Source organism: Somniosus microcephalus, chromosome 17 (genome assembly GCF_052327205.1).
Source record: "Somniosus microcephalus isolate GS21.2 chromosome 17, FLI_Smic_1.0, whole genome shotgun sequence".
In the NCBI taxonomy this organism is placed as follows: domain Eukaryota; kingdom Metazoa; phylum Chordata; class Chondrichthyes; order Squaliformes; family Somniosidae; genus Somniosus; species Somniosus microcephalus.
In genome coordinates this window covers 9,122,633-9,144,958 of record NC_141003.1, presented here as the reverse complement: position 1 = coordinate 9,144,958, position 22,326 = coordinate 9,122,633, and the positions used below count along the sequence as shown (strand labels likewise).

Sequence of the window (22,326 nt, the reverse complement as noted above, 5' to 3'; positions counted from 1 at the left end):
TTGTGAACATAGTTAACATGGCAAGCACATGATTATGATCTGTAGACAAAAGCAAAATACTGCAGAGGCTGGAAATCTGAAATAAAAACAGAAAATGCTGGAAATACTCGGCAGATCAGGCAGCATCTGTGGAGAGAGAAACAGAGTTAACGTTTCAAGTCGATGTTCATCTCTAGCATAATCTCTAGCAGAAGTGTGGCAGGGTGGGACTAATGCCTAGGCAACTAATTCATAACTGACCCCAATGAATTGTTTGGGGTTAGCTTCATTTAAATATTTTTGGCGGACTTCCATCAGTGTTCCTGCATGCGATGAGACCCACCTCCTGTTCCCTCGATCCTATTCCTAAACTGCTGACCACACAACATCCCTTCCTGGCCCCCATGTTAGCTGATATTCTTAACAGTTCTCTCTCCTCAGGTACTGTTCGCCTCCCCTTCAAATCTGCCATCATCACTCCTCTCTTCAAAAAATCCACACTTGACCACTCTGTCCTTGCCAACAACTGTCCCATCTCCAATTCCTCTTCAACATGGTATCACCTCCCAAAACCGTGCCCAACTTTCCCAGAACTCCATATTTGAATTTCTCCAATCAGGTTTCTTACCCTGCCACAGTACTGAAACGGCCCTTATCAAAGTCACAAATGACATCCTATGTGACTGTGACCATGGTAAACTATCCCTCCTCATCCTTTTCGACCTATCTGCAGCCTTTGAGGCAGTTGACCACACCATCCTCCTTCAACGCCTCGCCACCATCCACCAGCTGGTGGACTGCCCTCGCTTGGTTCCATTCTTAGCTATCCAGTTGTAGCCAGAGAATCACCTGCAATGGCTTCTCTTCCCACACCCGCACCGTTGGAGTCCCCTAAGGATCTATCCTCGGCCTCCCCCTATTTCTCATCTACATGCTGCCCCTTGACGACATCATCCAAAAACACAATGTCAGGTTCCACATGTACGCTGACGACACCCAGCTCTACCTCACCACCACCTCTCTCGACCACTCCACTGTCTAAATTGTCAGACTGCTTGTCAGTACTGGATGAGCAGAAATTTCCTCCATTTCCTCCAATTAAATATTGGGAAGACTGAAGTCATTGGGAAAAAAATTTGTGCATGCCAACAGAAATGCCGGTGTAACAGGCAACTCAAGTTAACAGCCGCCGAAAATGACTGCAGCGCTACCATTAAAAAATTGGCTCTGGGGGTTGGCAATGTGGAGCACAGCGCTAACTTAACATGCAACGCCCTCCTGGTGCTGTCAATGGAGGCCTCCAACCTGAAGTAACCATCCACAGTCAGCGTTGCTGCTTCTTACAGCCTCTGGGAGCGAGGCTGTGGAGTTTGCAAGGCATTGTGGGCAATTAAAGGGGCTATGAATTAAAGGGGCAATGCAGTCAGAACGAATAAAAATTAAAATCCAGTGAAAAAATGCATATTTCAGCGCTTACTGCCTTTCAAAAAAAAACATAAACATTAAAAATAACTTCCAAATGGCAGTCTTCAGCTCTTAAAGCTGAATTGTCTTCCAACACAAATGGCTCAGCAAGCCGGGAAAGGGGCACCCAGGGTCTCGCATGCAGCACTCCAGCTTTGTGCCGGGAGTCAATGTCATGAATCTTATCATGACCCATGAAGTAGCGCTGGGCAGCCAGCTGGGCCTACGCCCGAGTATTTATACTCCTTGGAAGGCACCACCAGCTGGCTGCCCAGTGTTATTTCATGAGTCATGATAAGATTCATGACAGTCAACACTGCAAAAGAGGTCCTCTACCCACAGGGGCCAGGAGGCCCTCCAGAAAGAAAGATGTGGGACCACATCACCGAGGCCATCACTGCCAGCAGTGTTGCCCACAGAACCTGGCTCCAGTGCCCAAAGAAGCTTCATGACCTCAGACCACTGGTCAAGTTTAGTGAATGCTTCTTCAAAAGCCATCTCCTACTAACTGCATCACTAGCCTCCCACACTGCTCAATGCACGACTCCCCCCTACAATCACTCACCTACCAACAATCTGCATCAATCACGAGGTACATCTCCCATTCCTAGCCTCATCTCATCCTCTTGGAGGAGATGATGCAGGCCATTCTTGGCAGAGGCATGGCTGAGCCCTTGGCCAGTGGTGGGCTGAAAGGATACAAGATGCAAGTATCCTCATATGTTATCCTCCTTCTCGCATGCACCGCTTGCTTTCCCGCCCTCACTTACCACAACTGCACCCTTGTTCCTTCCTCATTTCACACACCCAAGAAATACAGCCTGCCCAGCCAGTGGTTGACCAAGGAGAGGGAGAGGAGAGTGAAGAAGAAGACGATTGATTTCACACTCCCAGCCACCAGCTCAAGGTTGACCAGCAAGGCCATTTGCAGTGTCCCCCACTGAAAGTCAGCAGCCTTCCACAAGCCATGCTGCAGCCACTGGGGTAGCACAGCATGACATCAGTAGGATAGCATACACAAGACAGTCACTAAGAGGGGAACAGTAGCATCGTGGTTATTTACTGGACCAATAATCCAGGGGCCTGGACGAATGATCTGGAGATGTGAGTTCAAATCCCACCATGGCAGCTGGGGAATTTAAATTCAGTTAATTAAAAAAAGCTAGTACCAGTAAAAACCCGAATGTCCTTTAGGGAAGGAAATCTGCCATCCTTAACTGGTCTAGCCTATATGTGCCTCCAGACCAACAGCAATGTGGTTGACTCTTACCTGCCCTCTGAAATGGCCTAGCAAGCCATTCAGTTGTAACAAACCGCTACAAAAAACAATAAGAATAAAACCGGATGGACCACTCGGCACCAGCTATGGACACGGCAACGGCACACCCAGCCCTGTCGACCCTGCAAAGTCCTCTTCACCAACATGTGGGGACTTGAACCAAAATAGGGTGAACTGTATGACTATGTCAGGCAAAAGCACCCTTGTTCCTTCCTCATTTCACACACGCAAGAAATACAGCCTCAACTCACAGAATCATACCTTTCAGCCAATGTCCCAACTCCTCGGTCACCATCCCTGGGTATGTCCTGTCCCACTGGCAGAACAGACCACCAGGGGTGGTGATACAGTCGGGAAGGAGTGAGAGTCCTCAACATTGACTCTGGACCCCATGAAGACTCATGGCTTCAGGTCAAGCATGAGCAAGGAAACCTCCTGCTGATTGCCACCTACCACCCTCCCTCAGCTGGTGAATCAGTACTCCTCCATGTTGAACACCATTGGAAGAAGCAGTGAGAGTAGCAAGGGCGCAGAATGTACTCTGGGTGGGGGACTTCAATGTCCTTCAAGAGTGCCTCAGCAGCACCACTACTGACCGAGCTGGCCGAATCCTGAAGGACATAGCTGCCAGTCTGGGCCTGCGACAGGTGGTGAGACAATTATCATAGAAACATAGAAGATAGGAGCAGGAGTAGGCCACTCGGCCCCTCGAGCCTGCTCCGCCATTCAATGAGATCATGGCTGATCATCCAAATTCAGTACCCTGTCCCTGCCTTCTCCCCATATCCCTTGATCCCTTTAGCCTTAAGAAATATACCTAACCCCTTCTTGAATATATTTAATGAATTGGCCTCCATTGCCTTCTGTGGTAGAGAATTCCACAGGTTCACCACTCTCTGGTGTAATGATCAATAACATGTCATTCTATAGTGGACACTAGGTGGAGCCGTAGAACTGTGTAGAGCTGTATATAGCTATATGTATAAGACTACACTACCCAGCTGTACATATATTAAGACTACATTACCCATGAGGCATTAGGCTAACCACAAGGCAGCAGTCAAGATGGAAGCCTCTACAGATACTGTACCTAGTCCACATGTGCTCAATAAAGTAACTAGCAAAAGCTAGCTGTGTTCATAATAAGAATGTCTATTTATTAATGAACATAAGATGGTACCAGGATGGTGAAGATCTGCTGAAAATTGTGAAAAGCGACATGGAGAATTTGAAGCCACCAGAGCATTTGAAACTCACAGAAAAAATCGACTACAATTGGCAGACTTTTAAACAGCAATTCGAACTCGACATTGCAGCCATCGGATTCGGTACGAAGCCAGACGCAAGGAAGATAGCGTTGCTGGTTACGGTTGCAGGCCCACAGGCGATAGAGGTATTTAATACATTAGTATTTAATCCAGAGGAGAACAGAGAAAAATTAGAAGATGTGCTAAAAAAATTTGATGCACATTGCTCTCCCAAAAAGAATGAGACGTATGAAAGATACATCTTCTGTTCTCGGACACAGCAGCAAAATGAGACTTTTGATAGCTTTACAACTGATCTGAAACTGAAAGCACAGACATGTAATTTCTCTGAGCTCAAAGCATCCATGATTCGTGACCAGATTGTGTTTGGTATTCATGATAAAAAAGTCAGGGAACGTCTGTTGAGAGAAACTGAACTAAATTTGGAAAATGCGGTGAAAATATGCCAAGCCAGCGAGCTAGCTCGAAAGCACGCGAAGACTTTCAGTGAAATCAATAATGATGCGATTGTAATGAGTGATAATGCTGCTGTCGGTGCTGTGTCCTATAAGGGGAAGAAACATGGGCAGAACAGAAATGAAAAGCAATCGGAGGATGAAATTTTTAATTGTAAACGCTGTGGTTACAAACACCAGTTAAGACAATGCCCAGCGTTTGGAAAAATGTGCACAAAGTGTAATGGAAAGAATCACTTTGCCAAACAATGCTTTTCAAAAGTACAAACTAAGAAAGGGCAACGAGTTAATGTAATTGAGGACACTGATTTAAGTGAGACAATTTTTGTAGGAATGGTGTCATGTGACAATATCAAAAAGGATACAGAAAATGTGCAGCCCTCAGAAATGGACAATGCTGAACATAAAGTTAATGCAGTAAAAGAGGACAAATGGATGATCCCACTGCAGGTAAATGGAGCATTAGTTACCTTGAAACTAGGCACTGGGGCAAAAGCAAACTTAATCAGTATGAGTGACATTAACAATATGAAAGAAAAGCCCAAAATACAGAAAAAGTCAGTACTACTGAAGGACTATAATGGACAGAAAATAGATAGCTTAGGTGTATGCAGACTTAAAGTGACAGTCAAAGACAAAGTGCATCATCTCATGTTTTCTGTTGTGGCTGAAAGGCTTGATTCACTACTGGGTGACAAAGCTTGTGAGGACTTAGAACTGGTCAAAAGAGTCTACCGTATAAACTGTGCCATAAGCAGACCAGATGACTCGGTGGATTCTGTAGTGAATAATTTCCAGGATGTGTTCAAAGGATTTGGAGTTCTACCATTCACTTACAAGATCCAGCTAAAGCAGGATGCTCAGCCAGTGGTACGTGCTCCACGAAGAGTTCCAGCACCCCTGCGTGACCGGCTCAAGAATGAACTGGACAGAATGACCACACTAGGAGTCATCAGGAAAGTCGAAGAGCCAACAGACTGGGTTAACTCCATGGTATGTGTAAAGAAAAAGAACAATGATCTAAGAATATGCATGGATCCAAAGGACTTAAATGCAAACATAAAACGTGAACACTACCAGATTCCCAAGCGAGAAGAAATCACCAGTGAAATGTCAGGTGCCAGATACTTTACAAAGCTCGATGCCTCACAAGGATTTTGGCAACTAAAACTGGATGAAGAGAGCACCAAATACTGTACCTTCAACACACCATTTGGCAGGTATTGTTTCCTCAGAATGCCTTTCGGGATAATATCTGCATCTGAAATCTTTCATAGAGCGATGGAACACATAATTGAAGGTCTGGAAGGAGTTCGGGTCTATGTTGATGACATCATCATCTGGGGCTCCACACTGAAAGAACACAATGAGAGACTAACTAAAGTGCTACAGAGCATACGGCGGAATGGACTGAAGCTCAACAAAGCCAAGTGTCAGTTTGGCGTCCAGGAAGTCACTTTCCTAGGAGATAATCTATCTGGTAAAGGAATAGAGCCAGATATGGAAAAAGTAAACGCCATACTCAAAATGCCCCGACCCACTGACAAAAAAGGAGTGCTACGCATCATGGGGATGATAAACTTCATTGGAAAGTTCATTCCTAACTTGTCAGCCAAGACAGCCTGTCTGCGAGACCTGCTACATAAAACAAATGAGTTCGCATGGACAGAAAGACATGAACAAGAGTGGATAAACGTCAAAACAGTGCTGACAACCACACCTGTACTCACCTTCTTTGACCCAACCAAAAGAATCAAAGTGTCAACGGATGCATCAAAAGATGGCCTAGGTGCGGTCTTGCTACAAGCAGAGGGTGAAGATTGGAAGCCTGTTGCCTATGCCTCCAGGTCTATGACTGATACTGAGTGTCGATACGCCCAGATTGAAAAGGAATGTCTAGGCTTGGTAGTTGGACTAGAAAAGTTTCATGGCTACATATATGGACTTCCCACCTTCACAGTTGAGACAGACCACAGCCCTCTAGTTGCCATCATAAAAAAAAACCTGAATGAGAAGTCTCCAAGGATTCAACGACTCATGATGAAGCTGCAAAGATATGACTTTGAACTGATCTACACGCCAGGCAAATACATAGTGTTAGCAGATGCACTATCCCGAGCACCCACAATGAGTCATGTGAGCTCTACTGAAGAAGACGCAGATGTTCATGTGAGTATGGTCACTGCTGCGCTGCCCGTGTCAGACACAAAATCAAAGCAAATAGCAGAAGAAACAGTAAAAGATACAGTATTACAAACAGTAATAGAGAACATTATTCATGGTTGGCCAAAAGGTTCCTGTCCAAAATATTTTCACATAAGGTCAGAATTGAGTGTCACAAGTGGACTATTACTAAAACAGAACAGAATAGTCATTCCACAGGCTCTACGTCAAGACATGCTCAAAAGGATTCATGAGGGACACCTCGGAATTGAAAAATGCAAAAGGAGAGCAAGAGACACTGCTTATTGGCCTGGCATAAATAAGGACATTGAGAACATGATAGGCAAATGTGAGACATGTCAGAAACACCAAAACGAACAAGCAAAGGAACCAATGATAGTAGCTGACATACCAACAGCTGCATGGCAAAAGGTTGGTATGGACCTTTTTCATTTAAATGGTAAAGACTATCTAATAGTGATTGACTACTATTCTAACTATCCTGAGATGGCGCTGCTCTCAAGCACCACCACAAGCAGTGTCATAATGCATGTGAAATCCATCTTCGCCAGACATGGAATTCCCAGGATTGCCATTAGCGGCAATGGTCCGTGCTTCAACTGTAAGGAGTGGCAACAGTTTGCAGCACATTATGACTTTCAGCACATCACATCCAGTCCTTTGTATGCTCAGTCAAATGGTCAGGCAGAGAAAGGTGTTCAAGTTCTCAAGCAACTACTGAAGAAAGCGACAGAAAGCAAGTCTGATCCTTATCTCGCCCTGCTGAGCTACCGAGCCTCACCTTTAGACTGTGGTTCTTCACCTGCTGAACTACTAATGGGTCGCAAGTTGCGCACCACGCTACCCAGCTGTGCAAAAGAACAGCAAAGTGAGGAACTGAGACAGAGACTTCAACTGTTAAAGCTGAAACAGAAATCATACTATGACAAGTCATCCAAAACTCTAAAACCATTGACAAGGGATGATGTTGTCAGGATTGAGGATCCAGATGCATGGAACAGGAAAGCTACAGTTCTTGAGGAAGTAGGACCAAGGTCATACACTGTTAGAACTGAGGAAGGACAGATTCTCAGGAGGAACCGCCGTTCCCTCCTAAAAACACAAGAGACTATTCAAGACCAGATTGATGACAATGCCGCAACTGCATCTTGTCATTCACCGCCAGAACAATCTCATGAAGACACATCAGACTTACCCGTGTTGAGAAGATCCACATGTGAAGTAAAAGAGCCTGATAGACTTAATCTTTGAGTACAATGTACAGCTTTGAAAATGTGTTGACTGTTTTGAAAATGTTTATGTTTATAGAGCACTAACAAAGTGTTACTGATATTATCTTTATTGTTTTCTTGAAAGTTGATTGATATTGATTTTGTTAAACCTCAAAGAAAGGGGGATGTAATGATCAATAACATGTCATTCTATAGTGGACACTAGGTGGAGCCGTAGAGCTGTATATATCTATATGTATAAGACTATACTACCCAGCTGTATATATATTAAGACTACATTACCCATGAGGCACTAGGCTGCCCACAAGGCAGCAGTCAAGATGGAAGACTCTACAGATACTGTACCTTGTCCACATGTGCTCAATAAAGTAACTAGCAAAAGCTAGCTGTGTTCATAATAAGAATGTCTATTTATTAATGAACATAAGATCTGGGTGAAGAAATTCCTCCTCATCTCTGTCCTAAATGGCTTACCCCTTATCCTTAGACTGTGACCCCTGGTTCTGGACTCCCCGGCCATCGGGAACATCCTTCCTGCATCTAGTCTGTCTAGTCCAGTTAGAATTTTGTAAGTTTCAATGAGATCTCCAGTGAGTATAAGCCCAATCGACCCAATCTCTCCTCATACGTCATTCCTGCCATCCCAGGTATCAGTCTGGTGAATCTTCGCTGCACTCCCTCCATGGCAAGAACATCCTTCCTCAGATAAGGCGACCAAAACTGCCCACAATACTGAAGCCTTCGTCTCACCAAGGCCCTGTACAACTGCAGCAAGACATCCTTGTTCCTGTAGTCGAAGCCTCTCACTACGAAGGCCAACATGCCATTTGCCTTCTTAACTGCCTGCTGCACCTGCATGCTTACCTTCAGCGACTGGTGCACAAGGACACCCAGGTCTCATTGCACTTCCCCATCTCCCAATCTATTGCCGTTCAGATAATAATCTGCCTTCCTGTTTTTGCCACCAAAGTGGATAACCTCGCATTTATCCACATTATACTGCATCTGCCAAGCTTCTGCCCAATCACCCAACCTGTCCAAATCATACTGGAGTTTCTCGGCATCCTCCTCACAGCACACACGCCCACCCAGCTTTGTGTCATCTGCAAACTTGGAGATATTACATCTAGTTCCCCCGTCTAGATCATTTATATATATTGTGAATAGCTGGTAGCCTAGGGCCGATCCCTGCGGTACCCCACTATTCACTGCCTGCCACTCGGAAAAAGAGCTGTTTATTCCAACTCTTTGCTTCCTGTCTGCCAACCAGTTCTTTATCCAAGTCAGTAGCTTGCCCCCAAACCCAAGTGTCTTAATTTTACATGCTAATCTCTTGTGCGGGACCTTATTGAAAGCCTTCTGAAAGTCCAAATACACCACATCCACTGGTTCTCCCTTATCTATTCTACCAGTTACATCCTCATAAAATTCCAGTAGATTAGTCAAGCATGATTTACCTTTTGTAAATCCATGTTGACTTTGTCCGATCCTGTCACTGTTTTCCAAGTGCTTTGCTATTACAACTTTTATAATGGACTCTAGCATTTTCCCCACTACCAATGCCAGGCTTACTGGTCTATAATTCCCCGTTTTCTCTCTACCACCTTTTTTGAATAGTGGGGTAACATTAGCTACCCTCCAATCCATGGGAACTGTTCCAGAGTCTATAGAATTTTGGAAGATGACCAGCAATGCATCTACTATTTCTAGGGCCACTTCCTTAAGTACCCTAGAATGTAGATTATCAGGCCCTGGGGATTTATCGGCCTTCAATCCCGTCAATTTCCCTAACACCATTTCCCTACAAATACTGATTTCTTTCAGTTCCTCCCTCTCATTAGACCCTATGTTGCCCGACATCTCTGGGAGGTTATTTGTGTCCTCCTTTGTGAAGACCGAACCAAAGTATGTATTTAATTGGTCTGCCATTTCTTTGTTCCCCATTATAAATTCCCCTGATTCTGACCGCAAGGGACCTATGCTTGAGTTCACCAATCTTTTTCTCTTTACATATCTATAAAAGCTTTTACAGTCAGTTTTTATGTTCCCTGAAAGCTTACTCTCATACTCTATTTTCCCCCTCTTAATTAATCCCTTTGTCCTCCTTTGTTGAATCCTAAACTGCTCCCAATCTGCAGGTTTACTGCTTTTTCTGGCCAATTTATATGTCCTCTCCTTCGATCTTATGCTATCCCTAATTTCCCTTGTTAGCCACGGTTGAGTCACCTTTTTTGTTTTATTTTTATGCCAAACAGGGATGAACAAATTTTGTAGTTCATCCATGCGATCTTTGAATGTTTGCCATTGCCTATCCACCCTTTGAGTAACATTCCCCAATCCATCCTAGCCAACTCGCGCCTCATACCATCGTAGTTTCCTATATTTAAATTCAGGACCCTAGTCTCTGAGTCAACTACTTCACTCTCCATCTTAATGAAGAATTCTATCATATTGTGATTGCTCCGGCCCAACGGGCCTCGCACAACAAGATTGCTAATTAATCCTTTCTCATTACATAATACCCAGTCTAAGATGGCCTGATCTCTAGTTGGTTCCTCGACATATTGGTCCAGGAAACCATCCCGTATACGCTCCAGGAATTCCTCCTCCACAGTATTGTTACTAATTTAGTTAGCCCAATCTATATGTAGATTAAAGTCACCTATGATAACTGCTGTGCCCTTAATGCACGCATCTCTAATTTCCCGTTTAATGCCATCCCCAACCTCCGCATTACTGTTTGGAGGTCTGTATACCACTCCCACTAACGTTTTCTGCCCCTTGGTATTTCTTAGTTCTACCCATACAGATTCCACATCATCAGAGCTAATATCCTTCCTTTCAATTGTGTTAATCCCCTCTTTAACCAGCAATGCTACCCCACCTCCTTTTCCTTTTTGCCTATCTTTGCTGAATATTGAATACCCCTGGATGTTGCGTTCCCAGCCTTGGTCACCCTGGAGCCATGTTTCCGTAATCCCAATCATATCATATCCGTTTTCCTCTATTTGCGCAGCTAATTCATCCACCTTATTACGAATGCTCCTCGCATTAAGACACAAGGCCTTCAGGCTTGTTTTTTTTAACACTCTTACACCTTTTAGAATTATTATTTACTGTGGCTATGTTTGATTTAAACCCTTGATATCTCTGACTGCCACCTTTGTTTTTCTCCTTCCTGTCTTTTGCTTCTATCCTTGTTTCCCTTGTTGAGGGAAAAACCTACTTGACCTCGTCCTCACCAATCTACCTGTCACAGATGCATCTGTCCATGACAGCATTGGTAGCAGTGACCACCGCACAGTCATTGTCATAATCATAATCATAATCATAATCAACTTTATTGTCATTGTTAGTGCACAAGTGCAGTACAACGAAATGTAGGCTTGCGGCTCCCGAGAGTGTACATTTAGATTAAGACATTTAAACATTCAACATACATTTGGCTTGTAATACATTAACATAAACATAACCATAATAAAGTGCATTGGCAGATGTGCAGGCTTTAGAGTTTATTTGTGGAGTTCAGTAGGATGACAGCCCTAGGAAAGAAGCTGTTCCTAAATCTGGTCGTACGGGTGCGAATGCATCTGTAGCGTCTCCCAGATGGCAGGAGGGCGAACAGACTGTGGCTGGGGTGGGTAGGGTCTTTGATGATGGTCCGTGACCTCCGCAAACAGCGTTTCTGGTATATGTGCTCTATGGTCGGTAGCCGGGTGCCGGTAATGCGTTGGGCAGTTTTGACTACCCGCTGCAGGACTTTCCGGTCATAGTAGCTACAGCTGGCCATACCATACTGTGATACAGTTTGTCAGGATGCTCTCTATTGTGCAGCGGTAAAAGTTAGAGAGGATCAGGGGTGATAGGTTACATCCCTTCAGCCTCCTTAGGAAATATAGGCGCTGCTGGGCCTTCTTCACCAGAGAGGAGGTATTGAGGGACCAGGAGAGGTCTTCTGTGATGTGGACTCCGAGGAACTTAAAGCTGTCCACCCTTTCCACCACAGCCCCATTGATGTGGATGGGGGTGTGACTACCGCCTTTAGACTTCCTGAAGTCCACAATGATTTCTTTGGTTTTCTTGATGTTAAGGGCCAGGTTGTTATCGGCGCACCACTTCACGAGATGCTGGACCTCCTCCCTGTAGGCTGACTCATCGTTGTTGGTGATCTGGCCTACTACCATGGTATCATCCGCAAACTTGATGATGGTGTTGGAAACATGAACAGCCACACAGTCGTGGGTGAAGAGGGAGTAGAGGAGGGGGCTCAGCACACATCCTTGTGGGGCCCCCGTGTTCAGGGTCAGGGGGGTGGTGGGGGAAGGTGTGGTTACCTAATTTGACAGACTGGGGTCTGTTTGTTAGGAAGTCCAGGGTCCAGTTGTAGAGGGAAGTGTTCAGGCCAAGAGTGTGGAGTTTGGTGGCCAGCTTGTTGGGGACGATAGTGTTGAATGCTGAGCTGTAGTCTATCTTCACACTGAGGACACCCTCCATCGTGTCGTGTGGCACTACCACCGTGCTAGATAGATTCAGAACAGATGCAGCAGCTCAAAACTGGGCATCCATGAGGCGCTGTGGGCCATCAGCAGCAGCAGAATTGTATTCCACCACAATCAGTAACCCCATGGCCTAGCATATCCCTCATTCTGCCATTACCATCAAGCCAGGGGATCAACCCTGGTTCAATAAGGAGTGTCGAAGAGCATGCCAGGAGCAGCACCAGGCGTACCTAAAATTGCAGTGCCAACCTGGGGAAGCTGCAACATAAGACTACGTGCATGCTAAATGTGGAAGCAGCATGCTATAGACAGAGCTAAGCGATCCCACAATCAACAGATCAGTTCAAAGCTCTGCAGTACTGTCACATCCAGTCGTGAATGGTGGTGGACCATTAAACAACTAACGGGAGGAGGAGGCTTCATGAATATCCCCATCCTCAATGATGGTGGAGCCCAGCACGTGAGTGCAAAAGACGAAGCTCAAGGGGTAAAAATTGGATGGCACAACCTTCACCAGGGTGCTAATTTTAGCGCCCCGAAAAAGCTAGCACCCCCAAGGCCGGTTTTCCCAGGTAGCGCCCGAGAGGGAGGAGGGGCGCTACTGGAGGCGCCCTGCGTCCCTCTTGGGGTGCTGCGAGCCAATATTGCAGCGCTACGTGCTACAGTACTGCAGGCCTTCCTCCCCACATTAAAGGGGAGGGGCCTGGCACAACGCATCCTGGCGCCCAGCTGGGCCACCAGGGATTGGGAGTGCCGGCAAAAGAGCCCGGCGCTCAAGAGGAGTGCCAGGCTCACGGGGAGCAGCCGGCACTCCGCGGGGGGGCTTCACAGGGGCCGGGGACAGCAACGGGGGGGGGGGGGGCAGGTGCTGGTAGGCGGCCAGCAACAAAAATGGCAACCCACCACATCCCCTTTAACTAGCGTCGCCCCAGCCACAGGGGGGCACCACCCAATATTACAGCCGGGGCGCGAGCGGGGCGCTGCGCATGGCGATGACATCATCGCCGGCGGTGCTAATGGCTAGCGTCACCACTAACCTCCCGCTGAATTTCGCGGTAGACGTTAGCGGCGCCGCGCCCAGGTGCTAGTTGATTAGGGCGCTAATGGGAGGCGCAAATCAACTGAATTTAGCCCCCGAAGTGTTTGCAACCATCTTCAGCCAGATGTGCCAAGTGGATGATCCATATCGGCGTCATCCTGAGGTCCCCACCACCACAGAAGCCAGTCTTCAGCCAATTCGATTCACTCCACGTGATATCAAGAAACGACTGAGCGCACAGGATACAGCAAAGGCTATGGGCCCCGACAACGTCCCGGCTTTCGTGCTGAAGACTTGTGCTCCAGAACTAGCCGCACCTCGAGCCAAGCTGTTCCAGTACAGCTATAACACTGGCATCTATCCCTCAATGTGGAAAACTGTCCAGGTATGTCCTGTCCACAAAAAGCAGGACAACTCCAATACGGCTAATTACCGCCCCATCAGTCTACTCTCAATCATCAGCAAAGTGATGGAAGGTGTCATTGACAGTGCTATCAAGCAGCAGTTACTCACCAATAACCTGCTCACTGATGCCCATTTTGGGTTCCGCCAGGACCACTTGGCTCCAGACCTCATTACAGCCTTGGTCCAAACATGGACAAAAGAGCTGAATTGCAGAGGTGAGGTGAGAATGACTGCCCTCGACGTCAAGGCAGCATTTGACCGAGTGTGGCATCAGGAGCCCTAGTAAAGCTGAAGTCAATGGGAATCGGGGGGAAAACTCTCCACTGGCTGGAGTCATACCTAGCATAATGGAAAATGGTTATGGTGGTTGGAGATCAACCATCAAAGTCCCAGGACATTGCTGCAGGAGTTCCGCAGGGCAGTGTCCTAGGCACAACCATCTTCAGCTGCTTCGTCAATGACCTTCCATCCACCATAAGGTCAGAAGTGGGGATGTTCGCTGATGACTGCACAGTGTTCAGTGCCATTCGCAACTCCTCAGATAATGAAGCATCCATGTCTGCATGCAGCAAGACCTGAACGACATTCCGGCTAGGGTTGATAAGTGGCAGGTAACATTTGCACCACACAAGTGCCAGGTAATGACTATCTCCATACCTGGGATGGCAGGAATGACGCATGAGGAGAGAGTGGGTCGATTGGGCTTATATTCGCTGGAGTTTAGAAGAATGAGAGGGGATCTCATTGAAACTTATAAAATTCTAACAGGACTAGACAGACTAGATGCAGGAAGGATGTTCCCGATGGCGGGGGAGTCCAGAACCAGGGGTCACAGTCTAAAGAGAAGGGGTAAGCCATTTAGGACAGAGATGAGGAGGAATTTCTTTACCCAGAGAGTGGTGAACCTGTGGAATTCTTTACCACAGAAGGCAGTTGAGGCCAATTCATTAAATATATTCAAGAAGGAGTTAGATATATTTCTTAAGGCTAAAGGGATCAAGGGATATGGGGAGAATGCAGGGACAGGGTACTGAAATTGGATGATCAGCCATGATCTAATTAAATGGCGGAGCAGGCTCGAGGGGCCGAATGGCCTACTCCTGTTCCTATCTTCTAAGCTTCTATGTTTCCAACAAGCGAGCATCGAGCCACCGTCCCTTGACATTCAACGGCATTACCATCGCCGAATCCCCCACCATCAATATCCTGGGGGTCACCATTGACCAGAAACTTAACTGGACCAGCCACATAAATACTGTGGCAACAAGAGCAGGTCAGAGGCTTGGTATTCTGTGGCGAGCGTCTTATGTCCTGACTCCCCAAAGCGTTTCCACCATCTGCAAGGCACAAATCAGGAGTGTAATGGAATACTCTCCACTTGTCTGGAGGGGTGCAGCTCCAACAACACTCAAGAAGCTCGACACCATCCAGGACAAAGCAGCCCACTTGATTGGCACCCCATCCACCACCTTAAACATTCACTCCCTCCAGCACCGGCGTACCGTGGCTGCAGTGTGTTCCATCTCCAAGATGCACTGCAGCAACTCGCCAAGGCTTCTTCGGCAACACCTCCCAAACCTGCAACCTCTTCCACCTAGAAGGACAAGGGCAGCAGGCGCATGGGAACACCACCACCTCCAAATTCCCCAACAAGTCACACACCATCCTGACTTGGAAGTGTATCGCCATTCCTTCATCGTCGCTGGGTCAAAATCCTGGAACTCCCTCCCTATCAGCACTGTGGGAGTACCTTCACCGCAGCAGTTCAAGAAGGCGGCTCACCACCACCTTTTCAAGGGCAACTAGGGATGGGCAATAAATTGCCAGCGACGCCCACATCCCATGAAAGATCATAAATAAAGAAGAATGCATAAGGGTGATGAATAGACATATATAGGTGGATTGGAAAGGTTGCTTTGTGGTGGCTTTAATTTCAGCATTGTGGCCATGAGGACACTGTGATGGTCAGTAACACAGGGAAGGTAAGGTCTGGGACTAATGTTGAAAGGGGAATTGGGGTTGTGATCACTGGTTCCGCAAACGGATGATTCCATCCCGGATATCCCGGCCAGAAAGGGGTAGTCTGGAATGCATCCTTCCGTCTGCTTCCTCCTCTTCTGCTTCTTCCTCCTCTGCTTCCTCCTCTTCTGTGTCTTCCTCTTCCCTCTGTGAGTGGATACTGGAAATCTGAAATGACAGCATAAAATGCTGGAAATACTCAGCAGTCAGACAGCATCTCAACCTGAGACGTGAATTCTGTTTCTCTCTCCATGGATGTTGCCTGACCTGTTGAATATTTGCAGCTTTTCTGTCTTCTCAGAGGCCTTGCTTTACCATCCAAAGTAAGAAACTTTTAACATGTATTGCTGCAAGCCACTACTTCAATAAAATTAAAAAAACAGTCCAAATGCTTAAATGCAAACTTACCCAAAAGATGTGTTTGTCCCTTTAAGAAGTGCTGACAATGCCTCTGTCAGTCTACTTGCATGCTAGGTTTACCTGGCGTGCTTAGGACCCAGCGCTGAACTCAATACTGGAGTCGGAGTTCACAGTGGTGGCGTTAAGTCAGCATTGCATGCTGACTGATGTCACCACTCCGCCTTTTTTTTTGCAGGGCGCTACCTAAGAACGCCAGCGCACCCGGGGCATCCGAAATAGAGGATGCCATGGGACCCGCCACCAGTTGGTGGAAGAGCGGCAGTTGGCGCTCTCTTTATTTAACGCTGTGCTGACAGGTGGCGCTAAGGTTGGGAATTTCTCCCCCATAGTCTTCAGTCCCCACCACAAACTCTGTTCCCTAACCACAGACTCCATCCCTCTCCCTAGCAACTGTCTGAAGCTGAAGCAGACTGTTCGCAACCTTGGTGTCATACTTGACCCCGAGATGAGTTTCCGACCACATATCCGCGCCATCACCAAGATCACCTACTTCCATGTCCGTAACATCGCCCAACTCCGCTCCCACCTCAGCTCATCCGCTGCTGAAACCCTCATCCATGCCTTTGTTACCTCTAGACTTGACTATTGCAAGGCTCTCTTGGCCAGCCTCCGATCTTCCACCCTCCATAAACTTGGACTGATCCAAAAACTCTGCTGCCCGTATCCTACCTTGCATCAAGTTCCGTTCACCTATCACCCTGTGCTCGCTGACCTACATTGGCTCCCGGTCCGGCAATGCCTCAATTTTAAAATTCTCACCCTTGTTTTCAAATCCCCCCACAGTCTCGCCCCTCCCTGTCTCTGTATCCTTCTCCAGCCCTACAACCCTCCGGGAGCTCTGCGCTTCTCCAATTCTGGACTCTTGCATATCCCCTATTTTAATCGGTCCACCATTGGTGGTCATGGTTTCAGCTGCCTAGGCCCTAAACTCTGGAATTCCCTCCCTAAACCTCTCCACCACTCTACCTCTCTCTCCTTCGTTAAGAGATAGGTTTTAACGTACCTCTTTGACCAAGCTATTGGTCATCTGTCCTAATATCTCCGTATGTGGGTTGGTATCAAATTTTGTATGATAACGCTCCTATGAAGCGCCTTGGGACATTTTACTACGTTCAAGGCATTATATAAGTGCAAGTTGTTGTTGTCAGAAGCGTGCCACGCGGTAGGTGGGTGGAAAATGGTACAGAGCTAGGCAGTTTCCTACAATGAAAATGTCTTGCTGCCTCTGATAAACATATGTCAATCTGCTCCTGGTCAGTATTGATGCTGCAATTATTTCAGTGACTGCTGTAACCTTTTCAATGTTTTAGTACATTACACAGTTTAAGAAATTAGATTTTTTCAGTTATTAGGAAAACATGGCAGTTGAAAAAAATTCAGAAGCATTGTGAGCCATTTCCTAGAATCATAGAATGATACAGCACAGAAGGAGGCCATTTGTCCCATCGCATCTGTGTCAGCTCTTTGGTAGGGCTATCCAATTAATCGCACTCCCCTGCTATCTCCCCATAGCCCTGTAAATTTTTTCTCTTCAAGTATTTAACCAATTCTCTTTTGAATGTTAGAACATAAGAAAATAAGAAATAAAAGCAGGAGTAGGCCATACGGCCCCTCGAGCCTGCTCTGCCATTCAATAAGATCATGGCTGATCATCGACCTCAACTCCACTATCCTGCCCGATCTCCATATCCCTTGATGCCCCTAGAGTCCAAAATGTACTCAGCCTTGAATATACTCAATGACTCAGCATCCACAGCCCTCTGGGGCAGAGAATTCCAAAGATTCACAACCCTCTGAGTGAAGAAATTCCTCCTCATCTCAGTCTTAAATGACCGACCCCTTATCCTGAGACTGTGCCCCCTAGTTCTAGACTCTCCAGCCAGGGGAAACAACCTCTCAGAATCTACCCTGTCAATCCCCTTCAGAATCTTGTATGTTTCAATGAGATCATCTCTCATTCTTCTAAACTCCAGAGAGTATCGGCCCATTCTACACAATCTCTCATCATAGGACAGCCCTCTCATCCCAGGAATCAATCTAGTGAACCTTCGTTGTACCACCTCCAAGGCAAGTATATCCTTCCTTAGATAAGGAGACTAAAACTGTGCGCAGTACTCCAGGTGACACCCAAATCTCTCTGAACACCAACATTCGAAAGTTTCTTACCATTTAAAAAATATTCTGTTTTTCTATTCTTCCTACCAAAGGGAATAACCTCACATTTCCCCACATTATACTCCATCTGCCACCTTACTGCCCATTCACTCAGTCTATCTATATCCCTTTGCAGACTCTGTGTGTTCTCCTCACAGCTTACTGTCCCACCTAGCTTTGTATCATCAGCAAACTTGGATGCATTACACTCGGTCCCTTCATCTAGGTCATTAATATAGATTGTAAATAGCTGAGGCCCCAACACTGATCTTTGCGGCACCCCACTAGTTACAGCTTGCCAACTTGAAAAAGATCTGTTTATTCCTACTCTCTGTTTTCTGTCCGTTAACCAATCCTCTATCCATGCTACTATATTACCCCCAACCCCATGAGCCCTAATCTTGTGTAATAACCTTTTATGTGGCACCTTATCGAATGCCTTTTGGAAATCCAAATATACTACAGCCACTGGTTCCCCTTTATCTACCCTACTAGTTACAACCTCAAAAAACTCTAATAAATGTGTCAAACACGATTTCCCTTTCATAAAACCATGTTGACTCTGCCTAATCATGTTATGATTTTCTAAGTGACTTGATACCACTTCCTTAACAATGGATTCCAGCATTGTCCCGACAACTGATGTCAGGCTAACTGGCCTGTAGTTCCCTGTTTTATCTCTCCCTCCTTTCTTGAATAGCGGTGTTACATTTGCGACCTTCCAATCCGCTGGGACCATTCTAGAATCTAGGGAATTTTGGAATTTTGTTATTATTGAATCTGCTTCCACCACCATTTCAGGCAGTTCATGCCCAATCACGACAACAAGCAGCGAAAAAAATGTTTCCTCATGTCGCCTCTGGTACTTTTGCCAATCACCTTAAATCTGTGTCCTCTGGTTACCGACCCTTCTGCCACTGGAAACAGTTTCTCCTTATTTACTCTATCAAAACCGTTCATAATTTTGAACACCTCTATCAAATATCCTATTAAACTTCTTTGCTCTCAGGAGAACAACCCCAGCTTCTTCGGTCTCTCCACATAACTAAAGTCTCTCATCCCTGGTACCATTCTAGTCAATTTCTTCTGCACCTTCTTCAAGGCCTTGACATCCTTCCTAAAGTGTGGTGCCCAGAATTAAACATAATACTCCAGCTAATGCCTAACCAGTGTTTTATAAAAGTTAGTATAACTTCCTTGCTTTTGTACTCTATTCCTCTATTAATAAAGCGAAGGATCCCTATTGCATTTTTAATAGCCTTCTCAACTTGTTCTGCCACCTTTAAGATTTGTGTACATACACCCCCACGTCTCTCTGTTCCTGCAACCCCTTTAAAATTGTACCCTTTAGTTTATATTGCCTCTTCTCATTCTTCCTACCAAAATGTATCACTTCACATTTCATAGAAACATAGAAACATAGAAGATAGGAGCAGGAGTAGGCCATTCGGCCCTTCGAGCCTGCTCCGCCATTCAACGAGATCATGGCTGATCATCCAAACCCTAGCACCCGGTCCCGACACCGACAGCCATCCCACCCAAGCCCTATCCCCGTAGCCCCATAACCCCACGTATTTAATCCCCCCTAACACTAAGGGTCAATTTTCTGCATTAAATTTCATCTGCCATGTGTCTGCCCATTTCACCAGTCTGTCTATGTCCTCCTGAAGTCTGTTACTGCATTCCCAAGTGTCATATCATCTGCAAACTTTGAAATTATGCCCTGTATACCCAAGTCAATATCATTAATATATATCACAAAGAGAGTTGGTCCTAATATTAACGCCTGGGGAACGCCACTGTAAACTTACATAAGAACATAAGAAATAAGAGCAGGAGTAGGCCAATCGGCCCCTCGAGCCTGCTCCGCCATTCAATAAGATCATGGCTGATCTGATCCTAACCGCCAATCCACTATCGCAGAACCATCTCCTGAATCTAACAGAATTAGACACACGAAATAGGAGCAGGATCAGGCTACATGGCCCCTGGGCCTGCTCCGCTACCCACATGGCCATGACCGATCCGAACCTAGACTCATGTCCAAATTCCTGCCTGCTCCCCATAACCCTTAATTCCCTTTACTTCTAGGAAACTGTCTATTTCTGTTTTAAATTTATGTAATGATGTAGCTTCTACGGCTTTTTGGGGCAGCATATTCCATGGACCTACCACCCTCTGAGTGAAGTAGTTCCTCCTCATCTCAGTCTTGAAAGAGCAGCCCCTTATTCTAAGACTATGCCCCCTAGTTCTAGTTTCACCCATCATCGGGAACATCCTCCCCGCATCCACCCGATCCAACCCCTTCACAATCTTATATGTTTCAATAAGATCGCCTCTCATTCTTCTGAACTCCAATGAGTAGAGTCCCAATCTACTCAACCTCTCCTCATATGTCCATCCCCTCATCCCCGGGATTAACCGAGTGAACCTTCTTTGTACTGACTCGAGAGCAAGTATGTCCTTTCTTAAGTATGGACACCAAAACTGTACGCAGTATTCCAGGTGCGGTCTCACCAATACCTTGTACAACTGAAGCAATACCTCCCTATTTTTATATTCTATCCCCCTAGCAATGAAAGCCAACATTCCACTGGCCTTCTTAATCACTTGCTGCACCTGCATACTAACCTTTTGAGTTTCATGCACCAGGACCCCCAGATCCCTTTGTACTTCAGTACTTTCCAGTTTCTTGCCATTAAGATAATAGCTTGCTCTATGATTTTTCCTGCCAAAGTGCATAACCTCACACTTTCCAGTATTGTATTCCATCTGCCAAATCTCTGCCCACTTACTTAGCCTGTCTATGTCCCCTTGCAGGTTTTTTATGTCCTCACTACTTTCCCTCCAGTCTGAAAAGGAACCATTCAACACTACCCTCTGCTTTCTATCCCTTAGCCAATTTTGTATCCATGCTGCCACTGTCCCTTTAGGACATACGAACATAGGAATGGGAGGAGGCCATTCAGCCCCTCGAGCCTGCTCCACCATTCAATGAGACCATGGCTGACCTGCGATCTAACTCCATATACCCACCTTTCGCCCATATCCCTTAATACCTTTGGTTAACAGAAAGCTATCAATCTCCGATTTAAAATTAACAATTGACCTAGCATCAATTGCCGTTTGTGGAAGAGAGTTACAAACATCTACCACCCTTTGTTTCCTAATGTCACTCCTGAAAGGTCTGGCTCTAATTTTTAGACTATGCACCCTCGTCCTAAAATCCCCAACCAGTGGAAATAGTTTCTCTCTATCTTCCCTATCTATTCCCCTTAATATCTTGAAAACTTCGATAAGATCCCATAGGCATTGCCAACAAATTTATTATGTGGTACTTGGTCAAATTTGTGGGAACCCAGTGGCACACTGCACAATAACAAAAAAATGTGTTTACATAAGCAAAATTCTAAATGTAGGAATTTATAATGAGAAAAAAGCTGACCCAAAATGTGACAAAAAAAGTCAAGTTGTTCAGATAGGAAGTGCAAGGGGATAAAAGATTTTTAATTAAATATCTTGAATAAAATTTACATTTATTTGGCTTAAAATCTGCTTTAATTTCTGAATGATACAAAAATACTGCTTCCAAATTGAGAAGGCCAATGATATTAAAATTCATTTCCTTGGGCAAAATAAATTGTACCTGGAGTCGGGAAAAACAGTCATGGAATTTGTAACATTTGTACCTTTTCCGAATGATGCTCCAATCTGTCTTGTTAGAAATAAACCATGTATCTGGAGTCGGTCGAGATGCCTGTGAGACGAAGTGATTCCATAGCACAGAGAAAGCTACCTTTGCCACCGGATAGTGTCCCAACTGATATGCAGTCTAAAAAAAAATTACATTGAAATTACTATCAAATATCCTCTGGAAAAAAACCTCATATATATTGGGCTATGGACATACAAAAAAGGCAGGAAAGACC

At 45.7% G+C, this 22,326-nt stretch overlaps 1 protein-coding gene across 4 annotated transcripts in view; it reads right to left on the bottom strand.

The window, feature by feature from the left end:
• cfap54 (cilia and flagella associated 54) overlaps nucleotides 1-22,326 on the bottom strand; it is an 859,633-nt gene that overhangs the window by 611,251 nt on the left and 226,056 nt on the right. For all 4 annotated transcript variants that reach the window (XM_086009903.1, XM_086009902.1, XM_086009901.1 and 1 more), the window contains one exon: nucleotides 22,087-22,229. In XM_086009903.1, the coding sequence (XP_085866029.1) occupies nucleotides 22,087-22,229 (143 nt within the window). The remainder of the gene's footprint in view (nucleotides 1-22,086; nucleotides 22,230-22,326) is intronic.